At 46.0% G+C, this 19285-nt stretch overlaps 1 protein-coding gene across 3 annotated transcripts in view; it reads right to left on the bottom strand.

Moving 5' to 3' along the window:
- pax7a (paired box 7a) overlaps positions 1–19285 on the bottom strand; it is a 46838-nt gene that overhangs the window by 11369 nt on the left and 16184 nt on the right. For all 3 annotated transcript variants that reach the window (XM_053867640.1, XM_053867642.1, XM_053867639.1), the window contains 3 exons: positions 13657–13856; positions 6234–6399; positions 5279–5475 (listed from right to left, as the gene is read on the bottom strand). In XM_053867640.1, coding sequence (XP_053723615.1) covers positions 5279–5475; positions 6234–6399; positions 13657–13856 — 563 coding nt within the window. The remainder of the gene's footprint in view (positions 1–5278; positions 5476–6233; positions 6400–13656; positions 13857–19285) is intronic.

A 19285-nucleotide genomic window follows, 5' to 3' on the forward strand; every position in this document is an offset into this window, starting at 1 on the left:
CTTTCAGAAAACGGCAAAACACAGAAGAAGAAGTTCCCAGAAAAACTTTGTCAACTTCGTCAACTGCTCCATTTGACCGGAAGTCCGCGGACTCCTGCTCTCCTGGCCCACGGGGCCGTGGAGCAGCACTTTCTGGTGTTTTTTTTTTGTTTGTTTTTTCCCGTTGGTACTTCAGGAAAAGTCGGTGAAACTGAAGCCACACATGCTGCTGGCTCTACTGGCTCTTCTCTGGCTACCAGCAGGGGGCCCTGTCATGTGTCATGTGTCATGTGTCATGTGTCATGTGTCATGTGTCATGCATCATGTGCGGTGAGGAAGGTCACTATGCTATCTCCTCCGACGCCCATGAGGGTGATACACAGAGTGACTCAGAATGGACGATGAACCCTTCTGTCACAGACAAAGTGACTCTGTTGTGTTGGCCATGATGCCAAAAGAACACAAATCGGTCAATCTTCACTGGCTTAACAGCTCATCCGTCCAATCAGCAACAAGTACAAATAGCCTGCTTCCTCCAATCGGCACAGACTCTTGTCACTCTTAAGTTTCAAAGTGAACTTCCGCTGTCTGTTCAGCAAAACGCAGTTGTGTATAGTTTAGTGTTGTCGCCCTGTATTGCCCTTCCAGGCCACTGCATTACATCCTTCATGGTGGGTGATAAAACTGTGGAGCAGAACACGGCGACCCGAGTGATGTCACTCGGACTCACATCACTGAGTCAAACCTGAGGCCTGTAACAACATAAAGATTTCATCACGTTTCATTGCTGTCCCACCAAGAACTCTTGCTACGTTCTCTATGTTCTATATTGTACTACCACAGTTAAAGTGTCAGTACAGTTTATGGTTGGTTGTCAGTATCAGCCATTATAGGTATCAGGTCCAGTGCATGCTGGATCATGTATTTTTTTTCCACGGAGCCACCCGATCCGTAAACCCACCTCAATTTGACTTTGTGCGACATGCTGTAATGTATTTTCTATGTCATGATGGTGCAGCAAACCAGGTGCATCAGCTAGCGTTTTTGTTTATTTATTTATTTTCATATTTTGTCATGTTGCAAAGCTTCACATTTTAATAAAGCCTGAGCAGTTGTGCACAACTTCAGCGGTGTGGTGTTTTTAGGCGTCTGCATGAAGCAGTTCGGAAGAATAAACATTACGAACGTGACATTACATGACGAACAGTGACAAGGAGAAGGTATGGGATTGGTTCAATATTGACAGATCCTCAAGGCTGCAGCATTGGTGAAAGAAGTGTAACCAATCCGTCCCTAATAACAGTTATCATCAACAGCAATCAAAATCCAAATTCTATTCCCAACTAAACTTTCCATTTCAGGAAACCCTACAGTTCTGAAAGATCGTATCAATCCTGCTGACATAGTCTGCACCTTTGTGTTTACAGAGCACAGCAACACAGTCATGACTGTATCAGTGGCAATTGAGTTTAACGCACTGATTTCAATTCATGTTATCGTTCACTGGTTGTTGAAAATGTTTGTTATTGTCGGGTGTTTCTGGAGCTATTTTTGTGGTCATGAATATTAGTTTAATTTTAAACTCAGTGTGAGTAAACTGGAGAGGTTGAGGTTGATGTAAAGGCACCCGAACCTTTAACTGTGTGAAATCTGAGGTCAGTTGCCAAACATAAGTACAATGTTCTCACTGTCATGGTGAATTGTTAGTTCAGAGGTTGTTGAGTTCACCAGCAAATCTAACCCCACCATCTTGAGAGGACCACTCCTGGACGCTCATCTGTAATCATGACGAATAAGCACTTTTTACAATGTTGCTGTCTGAAAAGTTCAATCACAGAAAACCACTACATCTTCCAGGCTAAAGTGAACATGTGTGTGAGGTGAATTAAGAATTCTAAACAGAGTCAGAGCTGGCAAAGCTGCTATCAAGCTAGTAAATCATGCTTCACTGGCAGCAGCTCATTGTTGGCAGGAGCGAGCTCCGTGTAAAGATCTTTAATGCTCTTTGAATGTTTTGGGAAAGATGTGAGGCAGATTCTACACCTCAGCAACCAGAAAACTCACACCACTGTCCAAAAAGACAGGTATTAGCACACAAGCCACGGTTCTTGCTCTGTCTTTGGAGCCCAACGCCTGCTGGGCGTCTCAATGAATACGGTGATACCTTCACCCAGCCAAGCATTCAGAGCATGGCTCTCACCTCCCATCACTCTCTGCTTCACTCAGCCAGCGCCGAATGTTGTCAGTGACAGCACCCACTATCAGAGTGGATGCCTTTCCCACCAGTCGTAATGGGAAAATGTCGGGATTGAGCAAGGGATCGGGACGGACACAAGCTCGTGTCGGGACCACTGAGCGCCGTAGGATTCCATTACAGACTTGGCCTCTCGCCACTGCAGCAGCCCATTTACTGGGAATCAGAGAATTTCTGTCAATCTTTGCAGCGACAGTTCGCCTGTCAATGCCAGACACTCGGAGCAATAGCTTGCACACACACCAGCGCGCGAGCATATCTCACGCAAACAGATGCTGTCTGCAACTTACAATATCAAATTCTCATTTCCATTCCGACGGAGAGTCTCTTTGTGTGCCTTTTTCATTTCAGTCCAGAGGGTTGGAGGGTGCGAACACGCCGTGTATCTTGAGAAATAAACCGGCGGTGTGTGTGTATGTGTGTGCTGTTGTCATCAGACGGAACTTCAGAGTTGGAGGAAACGTGGATGGAAAGTTCTGCGTCGGACTATTCTGGGTGAGACAGGAAGCAGCAGAGAGGCCGACCAGCTCAGCAGGAAGCAGCATCATTGAGTGAACTCTGATTCCACTGTCAGTAGCGAGAAATGTTTTCATGCTGCGAGTCTGATAGAAATGGTGAAGTGCATCCAGTCCTGCTTCAGAGCCAGCACTGTCGCTGCTCGCGCTGGAAAACTCATTCAACACTCTGGAAACAGGTTTCACAGCCGCATCTTCAGAGTCAGCTGCCAACAGTTTGAACAGCTTGTAGTTTGATTCTGAGATCATTAGCTAACTAGCGTACAGACTGCATTTTGCTCTGTAGACTGGCTGACCGCATCTGGAGCAGTTCGATTCTGCCTGTGACTTTTGGACATCAGAACATTCCGTATTTGAGCTGATGTTTGAGCTAGATCCTTGCTGGTAAAACTTGTGGACCGCGGGCCATGTTATGGTCGACATGACTGTTAATGGGTCTATGCGTAACCAGAACCAGAAAGTTCCATAATGCACTGCAACAGTGGAAGCTCTTATAACAACTTTAGGAGCCAAGTATATGGATATGGATGGATGGAAGGAGAGAAGTTGGGTAAGACAACTTTACACTGGAGAGGTTTTTTGACTGACTGCATGCTGCGGCCGAATAGAGGTTGAAGTTGTGGTTCTCATGTGTGTGACGGTGTTGAACTGGACCCAATGTGAGAAGGTAGTGACCTGAAGTGATGACAGACAACACTTGCCGGCCACTAAAGAACGACTGGCCGAGGTGCCGTCTGTAAAGGACTTCCATCACTTGAGTAATTGAATATTGAAAATCCGAGTTGTGCACTTGCCCAAAGGCTGCGGTTCTAATCCTCGCTCTGACAGGAAATGTTTAATATCCCAACACGTTCTTCAGTTCCTACAGAAAGCCTGCGCCCCATGCCAGCATTAGTGAGAGCCGTTAATGAAAGAGTGGAAAAAAAGCAGCCCATGTTCCTGGTGTTTTTCTGCAGGTTTGCAGGGAGAGCATTAGCAGTTAAAGCCCCTGTGCCACGATTAACAATCAAACACGCTGTGAGCCTCTGTGTTATCCGCCGTCGCTGCGGCAGGAGAGAAAATCTCTTTTTTGTCACAAAATCCTTAATTCTTTCTTCTTTGAAAAAAGGGGTAATACGGAGAATGTTTCCAATCTGCTGTGAGAAATATTTGAAGGGAGGCAGAAGAAACACTCCCAATAAAACACATGTGAACGACGGGGTAATTGTGGACAAATGCGGCATTGAAATTCATTTTCAACTCTTTACACACCATTTCAATCTTATTTTCTGCCTGTTAGCCACATCTTGTTGGCGAGGCTGGGCAAGACTGGCCAGTGTTGCTGGGTAATTGTGTATAATTTGCTATGTACACACAATTTGCATCAAACTGTAGCCTTCACCTCTACACAACCAGCGGCATCACCGAGCGACAGGATGCAACAGTGAGACATTTATTTTGACTTTTTTTTTTTCACATTTTCTGTTGAGTTCCTAGTTTGGCTACATCTAAATTTATCGCGTGTCTATATTAAATTGCATATTGTGTGGTTCTATTGTGCAAGAAATCCCTTTGTCCTGACTGTAATGTGGCCAATTCCCTTTCTTATTCATTTTTCAGACTTTTGCTTTGTCTGTTCTTCAGTCAGATTTGGTGCAGAGGTTGGATGTAAGTTTCACAATTTAATTTGATATTTTCAATGGATCAATTCAATATTTATTGTCTTTTGAAATGTATTGTATCTAATTGTGCTGTTTTTGTAGTATTTAGTTTTTAATATTTTGTTTGTCGTGCCATAATTTCTAAATATATATTAAATGTGCTAAATATTTGAATGTTAAATCAGTATTTTCTTCAATAAAAATGTACACTGAAATGAATGTATCCCTTTGAAGTTTACCCTATGTGGTACATAGTTTTGAATTATTTTGATTCGCATTTTTCAAAACACTTTCTTTTATTCTAGATGTTTACATTGAAACAGGTTATTAGCTTCTCAGGCTGAAAGAGTCAGAGATGATGCGGAGAGGTACATTTCCACATCACAACTATTGAACAAAACCAAATGGAGGAGCATTTAATTCCACACTGTCAATCCAGCCGTCTGAGGACGGGAAGGGAAGAAATTGACACGTAAAGCTGAAGTCATCCAGCTCCAGACAATTACAGCAAGAAGATTACGGGTCTACATTTATAAGCTTTAGCTAATTATTTCATCTGCATGTGTTCTCTGTGTGCTGCAGGATTTAGACGTCCCAGGAAAGTCGAAGAGCGCTGTTTGGAGCAGCCCGACTTCTCTCCGTTTACTATCAAGATGAATTTTAATTTGTTGATGATAATCCAATTGTTTTACCAATGTAGCTCATTTCCAGAGTCTAAAATAAATCCAGGGCTTTGGACGGCAAACATAAAAGCTCTCACTGGTAGTTATTTTGCAGAACATGATTTTTTTTTTTTTCCTTGAGTTTTAATTTCAGGCAAATTACATGTGACAGGGGATGAGAGGAGGATGAACTTGCAGGAGGGGGAAGCCGTGCGGAGACAGACTGACCTGCGGGGAAAGGCCGTTGCCCACCGCGTTCATGTGGTTGCTGGACGCCGAGGGGCTCATGAAGGTCTCAGAGTAGCTGGAGAAGCTGTGGCGGTTGGACGACAGGCCGTAAGCCGAGCTGGTGTCAGCACTCAGACCTCCCTGGTGCATGGAGGACGGAGGAAGAGGCTGGGGTCTGTGCAGTGTACTGCTGCCCTCTGCAACACCGACAAAAACACCATCACAGAGCGAAATACAAGCACATATGGACATTTAACTCAATAATATTGCTTATTAAGTTTCCTGAATTCTTCTCTGGTAAACATAAAATACACAAAAATAGCCTGAGCTCAGTAGCTGTGCGTCAATGTCGCAGTTGTGAGGGTGAATAACAACTTCATGTTGCACATGATCGCTCCATTTCATGTCACATGAACTACGGAGGGCTTACCAGCAACCTAAATAGAACTATAATGCAATCTCCAGGGAAATTTGATAAAGGAGCCTATAGAACACATTTTACTCCTCAGAAGAAAATGAGGCAAGACACAGGACCGGACAAAATATGTAGATAATTCAATCAACACACAAAAACGCAATTATATGGAGAGAAAAAAAAAAGTTTCGCCGTTAAAAAGTTCCTGTTAAACTTTGAAAGATGCCGAAACACAGGGAAACATCAGAGTAAACAGCAAGAACTGAAGGCTACATTAAGACAAATAAGAAAAGTTTTGTGGATGTTGTTGATCATGTGAATTAAAAGTAGCCTCATGATATTAAAACTGAAAATAATACAGCGATGAGAATAACATTTTGAAAACAGTGGGATTGTTCTGAGAAGAAAGAGGTAAAAACAATTCAGAGAAGTATCAAGCATGATTTTGACGCTTTTGTTTGTGACTCAAGCGGAGCCTTGTTTTCTCCCTGGCAGCTTGAAACAAAAGCCGTCATCTTGTGTGTGGTGCGACGCCCTCACCCTGCGATAGCGTGGTGCTGGGATAGCTGGACTCTGGTAGCTGGTAGGTGGGAAGAGTGGGCATCCCAGTGGGCGGGAATCCTCCGGGAAGCAGGTGGTTGAAGGCAGCGAGCTGGTTGGCTCCGGCTTGTTTGCGCCAGCGAGCCCGTCGGTTGCTGAACCACACCTGCAGGAGGAAGTCACACGTTAAACAACTCGCCCAAGACTCGGAAACAAAGCAGTTTGTGATCACTCTCTCATGTCTGCTTCCTCCCGCCACCTGTGATTAATCTAGTGATGAGGCTGTTCAGACTGACGGGGGTCCGTGGGGACCTCCCTTACCAGCTCACTGGTCCGTCGCTCCTGAGTGATCTCTGCTAGCAGCCGGCCCCCGAGCTCCCTTCGCTGGGAACGATTCATTTAGAGGTCAAAGGTGGAGCCGCATCTTCCACGTCAACACAGCTCAGGTATGAGGCTGGTGTGAAACTCACATCAGCTACTGCGGCTGGTTTCTGGCGGATGCTTTATGCTTCCACCCTGCCAGAGCTTGCACGTGTTTTCAATCTCAACGTCTGTTTGGACAAGATTGTATTCAGGATTCTGGGGGTAACCTTCACGAGAATCCACAGAGGATGGACCAAACTGACTTTGGACCCCCACAAATGTGGCTATATAGTGGCAGGAGTGCAGTTGAGATCACTCAGCGTTAGTTTGGTTCACCACAGAAAACACCAAGTATCTCTTCAGTACTTCATCATACTTCAACATTCTCCTCCAATATCAAACATCACAATAGTTTTGTCTTGAACGCCAGACTCGGGTTTAGAGTCAGGAGTGAAATTGAGCTAGCAAACGTTGGAGGCCAGAGTTTCCGGAGATCTTGAAGGAAGAGGTCTGAAGCTTCATGCTCAGAAAATGAGCAGCGCCAAAGCGTCGCAACTTTGTGAATGAATGAGATAAAAGAGCTCTCTTTTGAGACGTCAAGATTTACACTTTTTAAAAAGACTCCTGCCTCAACAAAACATGAATATAGTCGGGGAGCTTTTGAAAAGAGCCAGCAACCTGTTCCATTTAAGCAAGACAAGGCCCAGCTTGGCTGTGCGCGGAGGGTTGAAGGACATTGATCTATGCCTCGCACAGGCAATTCATCAGAGTTTAATACACTGTCAGCGCAGTTCATCTACTGTTGTGTTTCAAACGGGCCGGGCTATTGTGAGGGCACATGAAAGAGGGGGACAAAAGCCCCTCCATACGCCAGCGAGAACAGTGAACACAAAGAGGGGGCGTCCCTTTTAAACAGGTCTTAGAGAGGGACACTTTCAAGGGGACTTACAAAGTGACATACTCGCTGCTTTTTTTGGGAGCAGCCTCTTTTCGGACACACAAACATACATAAACTCGTATAGGCCTACAAGGGATCTTGGCTGGTTGGAGATCTTAATCTGAATGTGACTCTCTTCTCAAAGTCTTACAGAGCTGATTTTTGCCAGTTCTGCTAAGCTTCCTCCAAAGAGAGACAGTGTCAGGACTGTGGAAAACCAACAGGAAATCTTCATCTCCATCCCAATCGCCTTTATAAACTTTGTCTGAGCAGCTATTACCGAACAAATGTGGTGTGTGGCTTGAGTGGAAATTCTCCTATTGGGATGTAGTGGAGCGTGCTCCGAGGTCTGAACTCAGCTCCCACTGGGCCAGACAAACAGCTGCCCGACTCAGGCACACCCCTTCTCTTCCACACACTCCCCAACACCCCACCCCGCGGTGCCACTTCACCTCCGACCTCATCCACTCACCCCGACACTCTTTTATGTCCACTTTAACTTCCTTCCCCCTTTTGTCACCGAGGTTGAGGAAGGAGGCGTTTCATCACGGCAGACACAAGGCTCTCTCGCTGTGTTGTTCCTAGAGAACCCTGCTCTTGGCCATCTCGTGCTGACATCTTTCCCACTCACACAACTTTACACCATCACATTGCCCGTCTTCTGTGAACTGGCTAGACAGGAATTATAGACAGGAATTCTCTTCAAAATAGACTTCCACTCTGGGGACTCAGGCCTGGATCATAGTCAGTAAACACGAACTTTGTTTGCCTCGGTGAGGTGGATTTTGTCCTGGACTAAAACATACAGCAGTAGGTGCCGAAAACAATTAGCGGCAAAGAAGCAAGTTGCTGCTTTATCAAAAAAAAAAACAAAAAAAAACAGCACAACAAAACATGGTTATGTTGTGGTCTTCAGTGGGCGTTTCATCTCTGTCTCAGACTGTCGAGGATGGCATCTTCTTTGTGGTGCAGATAGTGGACCAGAAAGAACACTTGTGAGCATTCTATACTCCCCCATCTATTGTGTCGTGACTTCTACAATTGAACTGCCTCGGTGCGTCACGCGCCTCCCTGCTACACATCTATTGACACCGCCATCCACACTGAAGGTGTGGCAGTGAGGAGCCTCCTGAAGTAGGGCAGCAGAGCCCCACAGAGCCGGGGATGTTGTGACACTGCTGGGCCCTCATCACAGGCTTGGACAAACATTTGTGAGAGGTGAGGCTCGACTTGTGCACAAGTGCACATGCAGCAGCACGTTACACAGACTCACACTCAAACAAACAATCCCACAGCCTGAAGCTGAGGATTTGAGACTGCGCTCTGGAACCTGATCACAAAGTCACCTTGGACCACATTTTCTCCTCTCTGCTCTCCCCAATCCGGTTTAATTCTCTGCAGCAGAGAGAGGGATGCTCTTCTCCTCCGTGTCTCTATCTACCTACAAGTGAGCAGCTGAATGCATGTGGCTCACTTCTGTTTCATTTTCACGGACTAAAAGGTTTGCCTGAATTGAGTCTGCTCGGACAAGCCAACGCTACGTTGTGTGAGTTGGAGGAGGGGGATGGGCAGAGCGGGACTTATAAGCCCATACGAGTGGAGCTCTTCGGGAAAATGACAATTGGAAGGACAAATGGTGAAGGGTGCTGCATGCCATGACCGGAGGAGGGACTCGGCGACGGAGCACAAACGTAATCTTTCCATTCACTCTCAGCCCAAAGGATCAACTCAGTCAAGTGCCATTTTGCATTTTAACATCAGTGATCAAAGATAATTCACACTTTGCTCCGGGAGAAGCGTGACACTGCAGCGCTGCCTTGTTTCTCTTAAATAGGATCACTCCCGTTTCACCGTTCCTTCAATGCCCCGCGAATTCGGTCCTCCTCAATGGCAAGTAGCGAATGTGTGTCGCCTTTCAGGCGCCGATTTGCAACATTTGGTAGATGAATACCACGGCGCGAGATAATGACAAAACAAAATGTGCTGCTGACTTCATATCCACAAAAACACAGAGGGGTGATGCAAGCAGCCTCAACATACAAACGCTCATCTTTCTCACGCAATCCGGCCCCCGCCCCCTCTGCATGCCTCGCTTTCTCTCGTCTTCCCTCCCTGCTTGCCTTCCAGACTGGCACTATGCTAATTAAAGTAGCTAGGAGTGAGAATTTGAGAGGAGAGTGGGATTAGCTCGATAAGTATCAGCAGTACAGAAGCACTGTACCAAAGTCATTTAAATTCTAATAATAAGAAAACTGTTAGAACATTCTCCTTATGCTTTGCAACAATTTCTCCTCAACAATCTACACGAATCCTATTTATGCCTTTATGATACGTAAACCCACACTGGCGGGAATACAGCTGCCTGTTGGCTTTCTCCCGCTCTTTTTTTCTCTCTTCTGCTGCTGCGACTCCACTGATATTGTATCAGAAAATAGTGTATTGCTTTCCCCCCCGTACATCCCCGCTGGATTAAATGTTTACTTCATGAAAAAAAAAAGTTTCTGCAAAAGTGTGATTAGAGCCGTTTGGTTTACCGACTCACCAAAGCTTTGATGATAGTGGACAAGGATTCCCGAGAGGAGCAATACCGCTCTAATCAATCCATCTGCCGGCCGGCACAAGCCCCAGATAAAGAGAGAGACTTTCACCAAATTGATTTGCACGCTTCATAAAATGCAATACTTATGCCTTATTAGATTCCAACTAAGTATAATAGCGACATGCCGAATGTTTATTGGCAGTGAAAGAGGATCTATGTGACAGAGTGGGTGAGATGAGCTGCAGGCAGCGTGCTGGGTTGATGAGCCTCAGTCCAGACGCCGGAGACTCCGGAAAACTTCAGTCTAAGTGAAGGAATTCGCATCATCTGTGCGCTGATTTAGAGCCTGACCCCCGCAGTCCTCGCCTCTCCAGTGGTCTCTAGTTGAACTCCTGACCACCCGCCACTGCAGGTCGACCACACCCTCACCCTCTCACCGACGGAGCAAGCAGCTAACTGCAGGGAGATATGGGCACCAGTTTGTCAGTGGAGGTGATAAAACCACGGCTGAGAAAAGATGGATGAGGACAGCGCGTTGAAATGGCACACACAAGGGAGCGTGTTCCAGACTTCCAGAAGCTTCATTCACACTGTACTTTGGTGGTGAATTGGCGGCCATGTTTGTAGTTCATCCATTGTCAAGGACACTGAGTGTTGCGTTGTTAAGCTCGGTGATACACCAGGATGACGTGTCAGAGAAGCAGTCCTGAGGAAACACCAGGCCCTCACTCGGCTTTCTTCCCAACATGAAGTGACTGAACACCTTCATGCTGCCGTGGCTGCTGGACTGTAGAGATCCGACTCAAGTTATTAGGACAAAAGTACCTGTTTTGAGGAACCAAGGTATGTTTCAGTTCTTAGGGGAGTGTGAGCACCGCTGTCCAAGAAACATGGGGCACTGAAGCAGCTGAAACAACACCAAGCTTCTCCGCTGCACCTGCTCATGCCTTGCTGGAATTGAAAGATATAGTCTCCTATTTTGGCTTTTGCCTGACCTCATATAAGCGCTTAAGTGTCTTCCTCAGCACATTTGTGATGCTCAGATCTTGTAAGAACAAAGTCAGAGGAACACATTTAAAGGGTTCAATCCCTGGACGTCTGAGGTTTACAACAGCTTCACTGTCCTTAAATTGAAGCCTCCATCTTGCCTCATATCCTGATGGTATTATTTATATTGCCAAGAAGAGCATTGGTCTTTGTGGCCGTTTAAGAAAATTAGGTTTGTCTTGACCTTCTAAGCCTTTCAAAGCCTTCCCCAATTAGATTACGAGGAAAACAGCATTAACAAATTACAGCCAAGACTCACATTCCTCAGGTTTTCACATGAGATCATTTAAAAGTAATCGAGTACAGCAGACTCGACAACAGACTCTTTCCAGCCCTGGTGACTTCTGTCTCACTTTGGTATCACGAATGAGTCATTGTTGTTATTGTTGCTTATCGGTATTACATGACAAGTGGCACCATTTTTACGTGACAAAGATTTTTTTGCCACTAACTGGAATCTTCACAAGACACTCAGACAAGACCCAAGCCCTGTGACCGTCCTTTACAGTCATGATTCATCCCCAATCCTCTTGCTCAAACCTTACAAACCTGCGCACTCTTACACCTGCACACACAAGCAGATAAATATATAGTCTCATAAAAGCCGCACGATGATTTCCCTGTCCCTTGAGTGAGGCATTAAACACCCGGACATCTTGGACATCCACGCATGCTGGGGGGTTTCAGATGGACAAAGACATGTGTGGAATCAGTTACTGCATGTTTTCAGTGTGATGAACACTTAGCATGAGGAGCTGAGCGGCTTCAGAGGGAGTGTGAATGGCTGCGGTAAAAGGAGAGGGGTGCCCCACACCGCCTTCTCTGCTCGCGGTTGATTGATTAATGTTGTTGTCGGGGCACTGGGTCCCTGGAGAGGATGAGGAACCCTGTGTGATATGTGAAGGGTTTTACAAGCCGCGGCGAGCTTGAAAGTGATGGGAAGAGAGCCTGGCCAAAGGCCGAAATGAGAAATCCATCAGGAATGTGTTCGCTTTCTCGCCGTTTTTCTTGCCGAGCAGCTGCTGCTATAACTCTACTGTACAGATTTTCCTTTCCTCGACATGCAACTGCAGGCGGTCAGGAAGGTTCATGGGTTTGAGGAGCGTCTCTGGAAACTAATCCCAAAGTCCTGAAGTTCTCTTCTGGTGTACTCTGGACTGTACTTTGGATATATTACTGTTGTTGGAAAGTCCACAAACAGTCACTCCTAAGATGGTCCACACCATTGGAGGCTCCATTGGATAATAGCAGTGTTGACTGGGAAAGAGGAGGAAGTGACATGGGAAGTAGGAGTCCTCAAAAGAATTCTGACGAACGTTAGGGCTTCATTTTTCTGGATTAATTATACATGCAGTTTACGAATGCCCAGAATGAAACAAATGACTCTTTGCATTGAAAGGTATTTTGCCACCAAACTCCCAATACAATGGTAACTGTATGCTTGAGCTGGAGCAGCAGCATCATGCAAAATCAGGCTTTTATATTGGAAGTAGAAATTGTGTAAACCACGACACACCCGTCAGTTATTCAGTGACAACAAGGAAGGTATCAGAAGTTAGCATGGCTTAACTCCAGATTTAAACCAACCATGCTCTCAAGTTCCAATAAAACATATTCCCTCACTCACCTTCCGCCGCGTCTCACTGTTCAGCCTGTTTTGGGAATCATTGTTCGTCTAAGAAACATTCTGAGATTTCAGCTTATGCTGTAATCCTAATACAATGGTGGTGAGTGGAATTATGTTTAAGATGCTCACGGGAAAAAAATATCAATGGAGTCCATAATTCTCCAAGTGAACCTTTTGTTGGTGTCTATTCAAAGTCGTCTGAAAGACACAATGCCTCGAAAGGGAAGTTTATGTTCCATTGAGAGGATGCGTCCCTCACATGGTGGACATCACGGAACACTGCCATGAAATTTTTGGCCTTTAAATTCACATGTGGATCAATAGAAAGCTGAAGAACTACTGAGAAAAAGACCTTTTAGGGAGCATTTTTCTTACCTCACATGTCTGTAAAAATCTTTAAGGTCCAAGATTGGCGCAGAAATACGTCTGTTTTCCATTATATTTTGGATATTGACCTTCACACTGGGAAATACTCAACTGACTGGACCATAAATATTGTTACCTATAAAGCAAGACAGCACTCTTTGGAAACTGCCCATTGCCTCATTCGTTTTTAGGCTTTTATTTTTGGGAGCACAAGTTCACCAAGATCAGGTCAATTTGTCATCTTTGAGTTGGGGTTATTATGTCCACAATTTTAAGACAGCAACATGATTCATCTTGTCCAGCAGTAAATTGAGGCAAAACAAAGAAAGCTTGGGCTTTGCCTTGTTGGTGCTTAAAAAGGACTGTGGAACACTGTGGGCTCATAAACCAACAAATATGGATGTAACAAACGTGTCATCCATGTGACCGTCAGAATTTTGATCGGTAAGGTGGAACTTCAGGAGTTATTGCGGGGAGAAAACGTTTGTTGTACTTGGAGTGTCGGGAAGTATGTGGTGTTTGTTTGACCAATATGGAATCTGACCTGCACCCTGGCCTCTGTGAGCTTGGTCCTCTGAGCCAGCTCCTCTCTGGTGTAGATGTCGGGGTAGTGCGTCCTCTCGAAGGCCTTCTCCAGCTCCTCCAGCTGCTCTGCAGTGAACGTGGTGCGACTGCGTCTCTGCTTCCTCTTCAGCGGCAGGTCGGGCTCCGAATCTACGTCTGAGCCGTCATCGGTGCGGTTACCTGAGGGCCAATAAAAACAGGGACAGGGCGAGGACACGAGGCCATCTGTGAGATCACAGAATTGAAAAAAAAAAAACAACTTCAGAGAGCAAAACTGTGTTTATATGTGAGGCGAAACGGCTTTATCTGCATTATCAACAGAGGACAGGCAACGCTGGGACTCAGATGACAGCCTCTCCTCTCTGAATATACAACTGTAAGAATATTATCTTAATCTGTGGATATTTATTTAATATAAAAAGAGGCCCTGCTACACAATCCTGCCTCTCGGAGGGGCCCTGAAGGAAGGCAGCGGGGCTGAGCGCGAGTGGGGGAGTCGGTGGGTAGAAGGGTTAATCTGCATGGGCCACCTTGCTGCTCTTCTGCCTGCCTCTCTCTCTCTCTCTCTCTCATTGGCCCAGGGCTCACTGTGAGTACACAACACAGCACAGTGTATAAAATAGAACACAATATCACGGCGAACCCATTCACGCCAGACCGTTTCCATCTGCTGTCATTAAATGAATTAGGACATATTTTACATGACTTTTTAGGCATTGAAGCGAGCAGAGTTTTCGCTCGAGGAACAGAGATAGCGCACAAAGCTGCACAATCCAGGCCGACAGGGAAATTTCTGACAGCAAATACGCATTACCATTGCACATTACCATTATAACTGAATTTAGAAAATTGCATCATTTTCACCTCCTCTGCATGTCTATTCAAACTACATGGCCCTTTTCATTTCATGTCATAAAATTTATACTTTCATAATTTCCTTTTTTGAGACATTGACAAGACGGCGTGATGTGCCAGCGTTGCTGCGGGCCTAGTGGGATTGCATCACGCTCAGTCCAGAAAGTGTGGGAGAGGGAAAATAAAGGAGGATATTGGAGACGAGCGGCGTTTGAGGAGATTTCTGCCGCTGACAGAGTGGCTTCACTCTGCAGGCTCACCTGCCTGCTTTGTTCCCACTCCCTGTTTACGGCTCGCTCCGGTGCCATCGTCGAGTGGACAAAAGGCGACGCTCGCATCCCAATAACAAGTGTGAGAACAAAAGAGCAACAGAGCTGGCGGAGACTCAAGGCCAGCTCGAGAGTTTAATTAAACAAGGCATTATGGGATTATATGGAGACTATCATTACAGGCCACTCCACCAGTCGTCTTCCAACATTTTCCGTCCCCCCTGAGCTCGCGCTCGGCGATTCTCGGTGGATTACACGTGGCCGCAGGACATGAGGCCGCATTCATTACATCAATTCTTCAGTCTGATCCTTGATAATAAAGATTGATTCTTGAAGCGCCGAACGAGTCGCAGGACACCCTTGAACATACAAAGTTGGATATGTACATACACCACATATCCCTTTGTTGGTTTTCATGAGGATGCGTAGATCCATTTGCCGGCTAAGTTGCCGTGACGACACTTGAGACCAGCGCAGGCAGATCACTTTCCAAAGTCACCCCTGCGTCCTACTGGGAGCCGAGGGGCCATTGTGGACCAGCACTCGAGGGGCTCCGAGAAAGACACCAAAGTCCTCGACTCACCCACGGAGCCATTGTTTGTTCTCTCGTAGCCTTAGCGAATAAACTCCTTCAGCAATCTGTGTCACATTTAGCATGCTATCAGGCTAATGAGTGCTAAACCTCTACAGACAATAGCTTATAGTGATGCGGCAGCGCTAAGCCCACCCAAGCTAACACATCTGCTCTTGTACATGAACCGCGAGCGCAAGGTCAGTCGGTAATGAAGGCGCACGGCTGCAGCTGAGAAACTCTCCAACTGGATTCCACTTGATCACTTCATAAGATGCTAGATCACAAGACGTCTCGTCGACATTCATGCAGCGGGGCCACCGCTTCTTCAGTCCAGCTGGAGTCCAGACGGACTCTGGAGAAGTGACTTTCCCGTTGGCAGGAAGCCACATCAGTCTGTCTTGCATGAGAAACGGCCACACTTCTCTGCTAGAGATTCAACCAAACGCACAAAGAAATCAAACTGGGGCTGTGAAAAGTGCTGCCTAGCTGTCTCTGATGCTGCTATTCTCAGCGCCATGCTAAGCTAAAGTCTAGCTAGTGCAGAATCACACCACTAAGCTAACCTTTAAACTGCTTTCTTTTTCATTACAACCACAACTTTGCTCTCAAACTAAAGGAAACATTTGAGTGTTTCTGTCCTGAAGCTCAACCCTTCAAAGGACAATAGCAAACACAATCGCTAACTGCACAAGTTTGCTGAGCTAAGTTACGTCACTTTTGTACCTTTTTATCTACATGTGGACCTTTTTAAACGTAGCTAGTGCTCAAGTGTCGATATGAGGGGAAGGACCTGAATCACCTACGATGTCAGCTGGAACGTTTGTAGGTCCAAAGTGACTTGAATCACTTCCTAGTCTCCAGCAAAACATCTAGTGCCATCACACAACCGCAGCCAGTTCAAGCGCAACATCAGCGGCGAGGCATCGACTGTGCCAGCAATGAAAAGTTTCCCTCCAGGGTGTTGAGTTCAATCACTTAACAGTTGCCTGTGCACAAATAGGTTCATTCTGATTAGACGTTTGTATAATACCAGCGCGCTAATTCAGCTCAGGAGGTGCAGGCGCTCAGATAAACCTCTCAGCTCTCATTATTCCTCGTCCAATTACGATCTAATTACGTGGCGTGATTGCAGCAGCGCGCTCTCCTTCGAGGGCCCTCTCAGGTATTGATTCAAATTCAGATCCCGCACGGGGAGAGAATTAATTCGCTTACGGCTTTGTTTGTTCGCTTGTTTGACTCAGATGGAACACAAGACCAGGTCGGCAAATGACACCTTCATTTAGAGTGTTCATTTGTCGGTGGGTGAAAGAGGACGTGTGTGAGTTTATCGCACTTGCTCAGTAGAGACTCTTCCTTTAGAAGGAGTCCCCATACTTTGGGTTCTTTATAGTATTGTCACGGTGAGCATGGAAACCGTGAATGCAATTTCAAAATACCAACAGATGTACGGGAGTGTAAAGCAATGCTACATTTGAAACCAGTGACGCTGCAAGTGAGCATCTCTACACTGCTTTCAGGAGGAACGTTGATGAACTAACTGTCCCTCTGTGAGCTGGTCTCAGGTGGCAGCAAGGGCTGCCCTCTTCCCTGGTGCTCTACTGCTGACCTACTGACTCCTCCAGCTCCAGATGGAATCATCATCTCCAAACCTTTGTCTTGCTCTCCTCAGTCTGTACCACCCGCTCAGAACCAGAAATGCTGATGTCATGCTGCTAAACAATGCAGCCATCAATCACCAAATATAACCAAAACAATCCAATCCAAGCAGAATCTCTGAACTGGTGTTCGACATGAAAGACGAGCAGGAAAGACAATCAAAGGCAAGCTACAGTAGCAAACAATTTTTCCCCAGAAAACCTCTGTAATGAGTTTGAAAAGTAACAATGTTACAGTGTTGGAGGACCTGCTGCACGTCTTCTCCCTCAGGAATGTGTTTTTAGATGCCAAATAATGCGGACAGTCAAAAGTGTGGATGTCATGGGGTATTGAAGCCTCAACGTAAAGCCTCTGCTTTATCATTGAAAAGGTGTTTCTTAGACATGAAAGATGGACTGTGTTGGAGATGCAGTAGATGCAGTGAAATGCATAGAGATCAACAGCGCAGGATGAATGTGATCCAACCCCTGGTGCAGAGGAAGCGTTGCGACGGGGTGGAAATCATTTCCGATCGATGCCGCTCACCTGTCGGAGTGGGAAAAGCCCCATCATCACCCATGGCCTCAATATCAGTCATACCTTTGCACACTGAGCGAGACGGAGGGACAAAAACAGACGGGGCTTTGGCACTGCAGCATTAGCTCATAATGGCTCATTTTGAAAAGCATATTAGTTCCAGCATAATTACAATCAGGCCTCGCGCTCTGTGTTTTGCAGGCATTCACAGGACCAGCCTCTGAGCAGCGAGTCACACCAGTTGACTGTGACTGACAGCAGATTTAGTCGAAAATGCTGTTTCTTCTCCCCTCCTTCTGTTTTTTTTTGTTTTTTTTTTCTCCCACGGGACAAAAATAACACGACGTCTTTTCTCCCTTTTTATGTTGACTTGTTTATTTTGTGCCTACCTTTTGTGGTAGTGGATGCTGCAATTATACTTTTTGTCAGTCAGAGGGGGAGAATATCAAAAGGCCTAATTATGCAAACAGGCCAGTGATAAGAGGCATCTGCCTGAGATGGGATCTGCTATCTCTGACATGCATCTGTCTCCGCGCTGCCTCTGCTGCTCCAGGCCTGCATATAAACACCGCTGCCTGTCCTCGGGTCTGCATGGAACTCAACCCACCAACACTGGAGCGAAGGGGATGTTTCGGGGGCGGGGGGGATCGTGCTGCAACATCAAATAACTATCAACTTCACAATTTGCATTTCTGGGAGAATGGCGCCGCGGCGCTGCGCCGCTCGCATGCTTGTTCACCCCAAAGGGCTCGCCAAGTTAAAGGAGACGGCGTTTACCGACGGATGTGTCTGCGATATGAACCCTGTGTGAATACAAGATAGACCAAGGCGATAACTGAAGACAGATCCTCTATGAATAATCTTCTCCCGTAGTTATCGCCTCGCAAGAAGAAAAACAAAAACAAACTCTAAAAGTGGGCATCGCCGCACTTCATATATTAGCACTCAGATAAGCATATTAAACAATTTGCAAAAAGGCTGCATATGTTAACTTGGTGTTCTCTTCCCTCTGGTTCTAGATTCCAGTCTCCAGACATGCACAGCTTCGCTGAGAAAAGCTTGCTGTTGAATCACTCTTCTCTTTTTTTCTAAATGACCTCGACTAGAAACAGTGAGAAAACGAAGGATCAGGATAGAAGACCGAAGCAGCGTCAGTTACAATACAAGATGCAGGATGACAAGGTGGAGAGAGTGTCCGGCCTCCAGTAGGGCATTTGAATGGAAGTCACAGATATTTCAGGGTCATATGTGACTGGGACCTACATCAGGGGCTGCAGAGTATCTTGTCATTCGGAAGCACATCAGCTTCTTAATCTGATGTCATGCAATCATTAGTTCAGAAAGATATTCTTAGTCAGTTTCATGGCAACATATGTGAGCTGATGCACTCAAACACACATATCTGAAGACATGGCTGGACACCAGGCGTCAGAGAAAAAAGACGATTTTCATCCCTGAATATGTTCACAGATGAGATCTAAAGGAACAGGTCAGGTCAAAGAAGGAGGTGAGGAGGAAGTAAAGAAAGATGCCTGGCTCTCACAACAAACAATTAGCCCTCTTTTTCTGTGGGAAGTGGGGAGAAAGTGTGTGTATGGAGGGGTGGGGGCAGAGGGCAGGTTGAGGGAGATTCAACTTAAATCAGAGGAGACAGAAGCAGCGAGAGCGATGCTCTTTTCTAGCTGCTGTCATATGGATGAAGGCGCGGCGCGTCCATGAGAGCGCACGCTCACCTTCAA

Source organism: Synchiropus splendidus, chromosome 6 (assembly GCF_027744825.2).
Source record: "Synchiropus splendidus isolate RoL2022-P1 chromosome 6, RoL_Sspl_1.0, whole genome shotgun sequence".
In the NCBI taxonomy this organism is placed as follows: Eukaryota; Metazoa; Chordata; class Actinopteri; order Syngnathiformes; family Callionymidae; genus Synchiropus; species Synchiropus splendidus.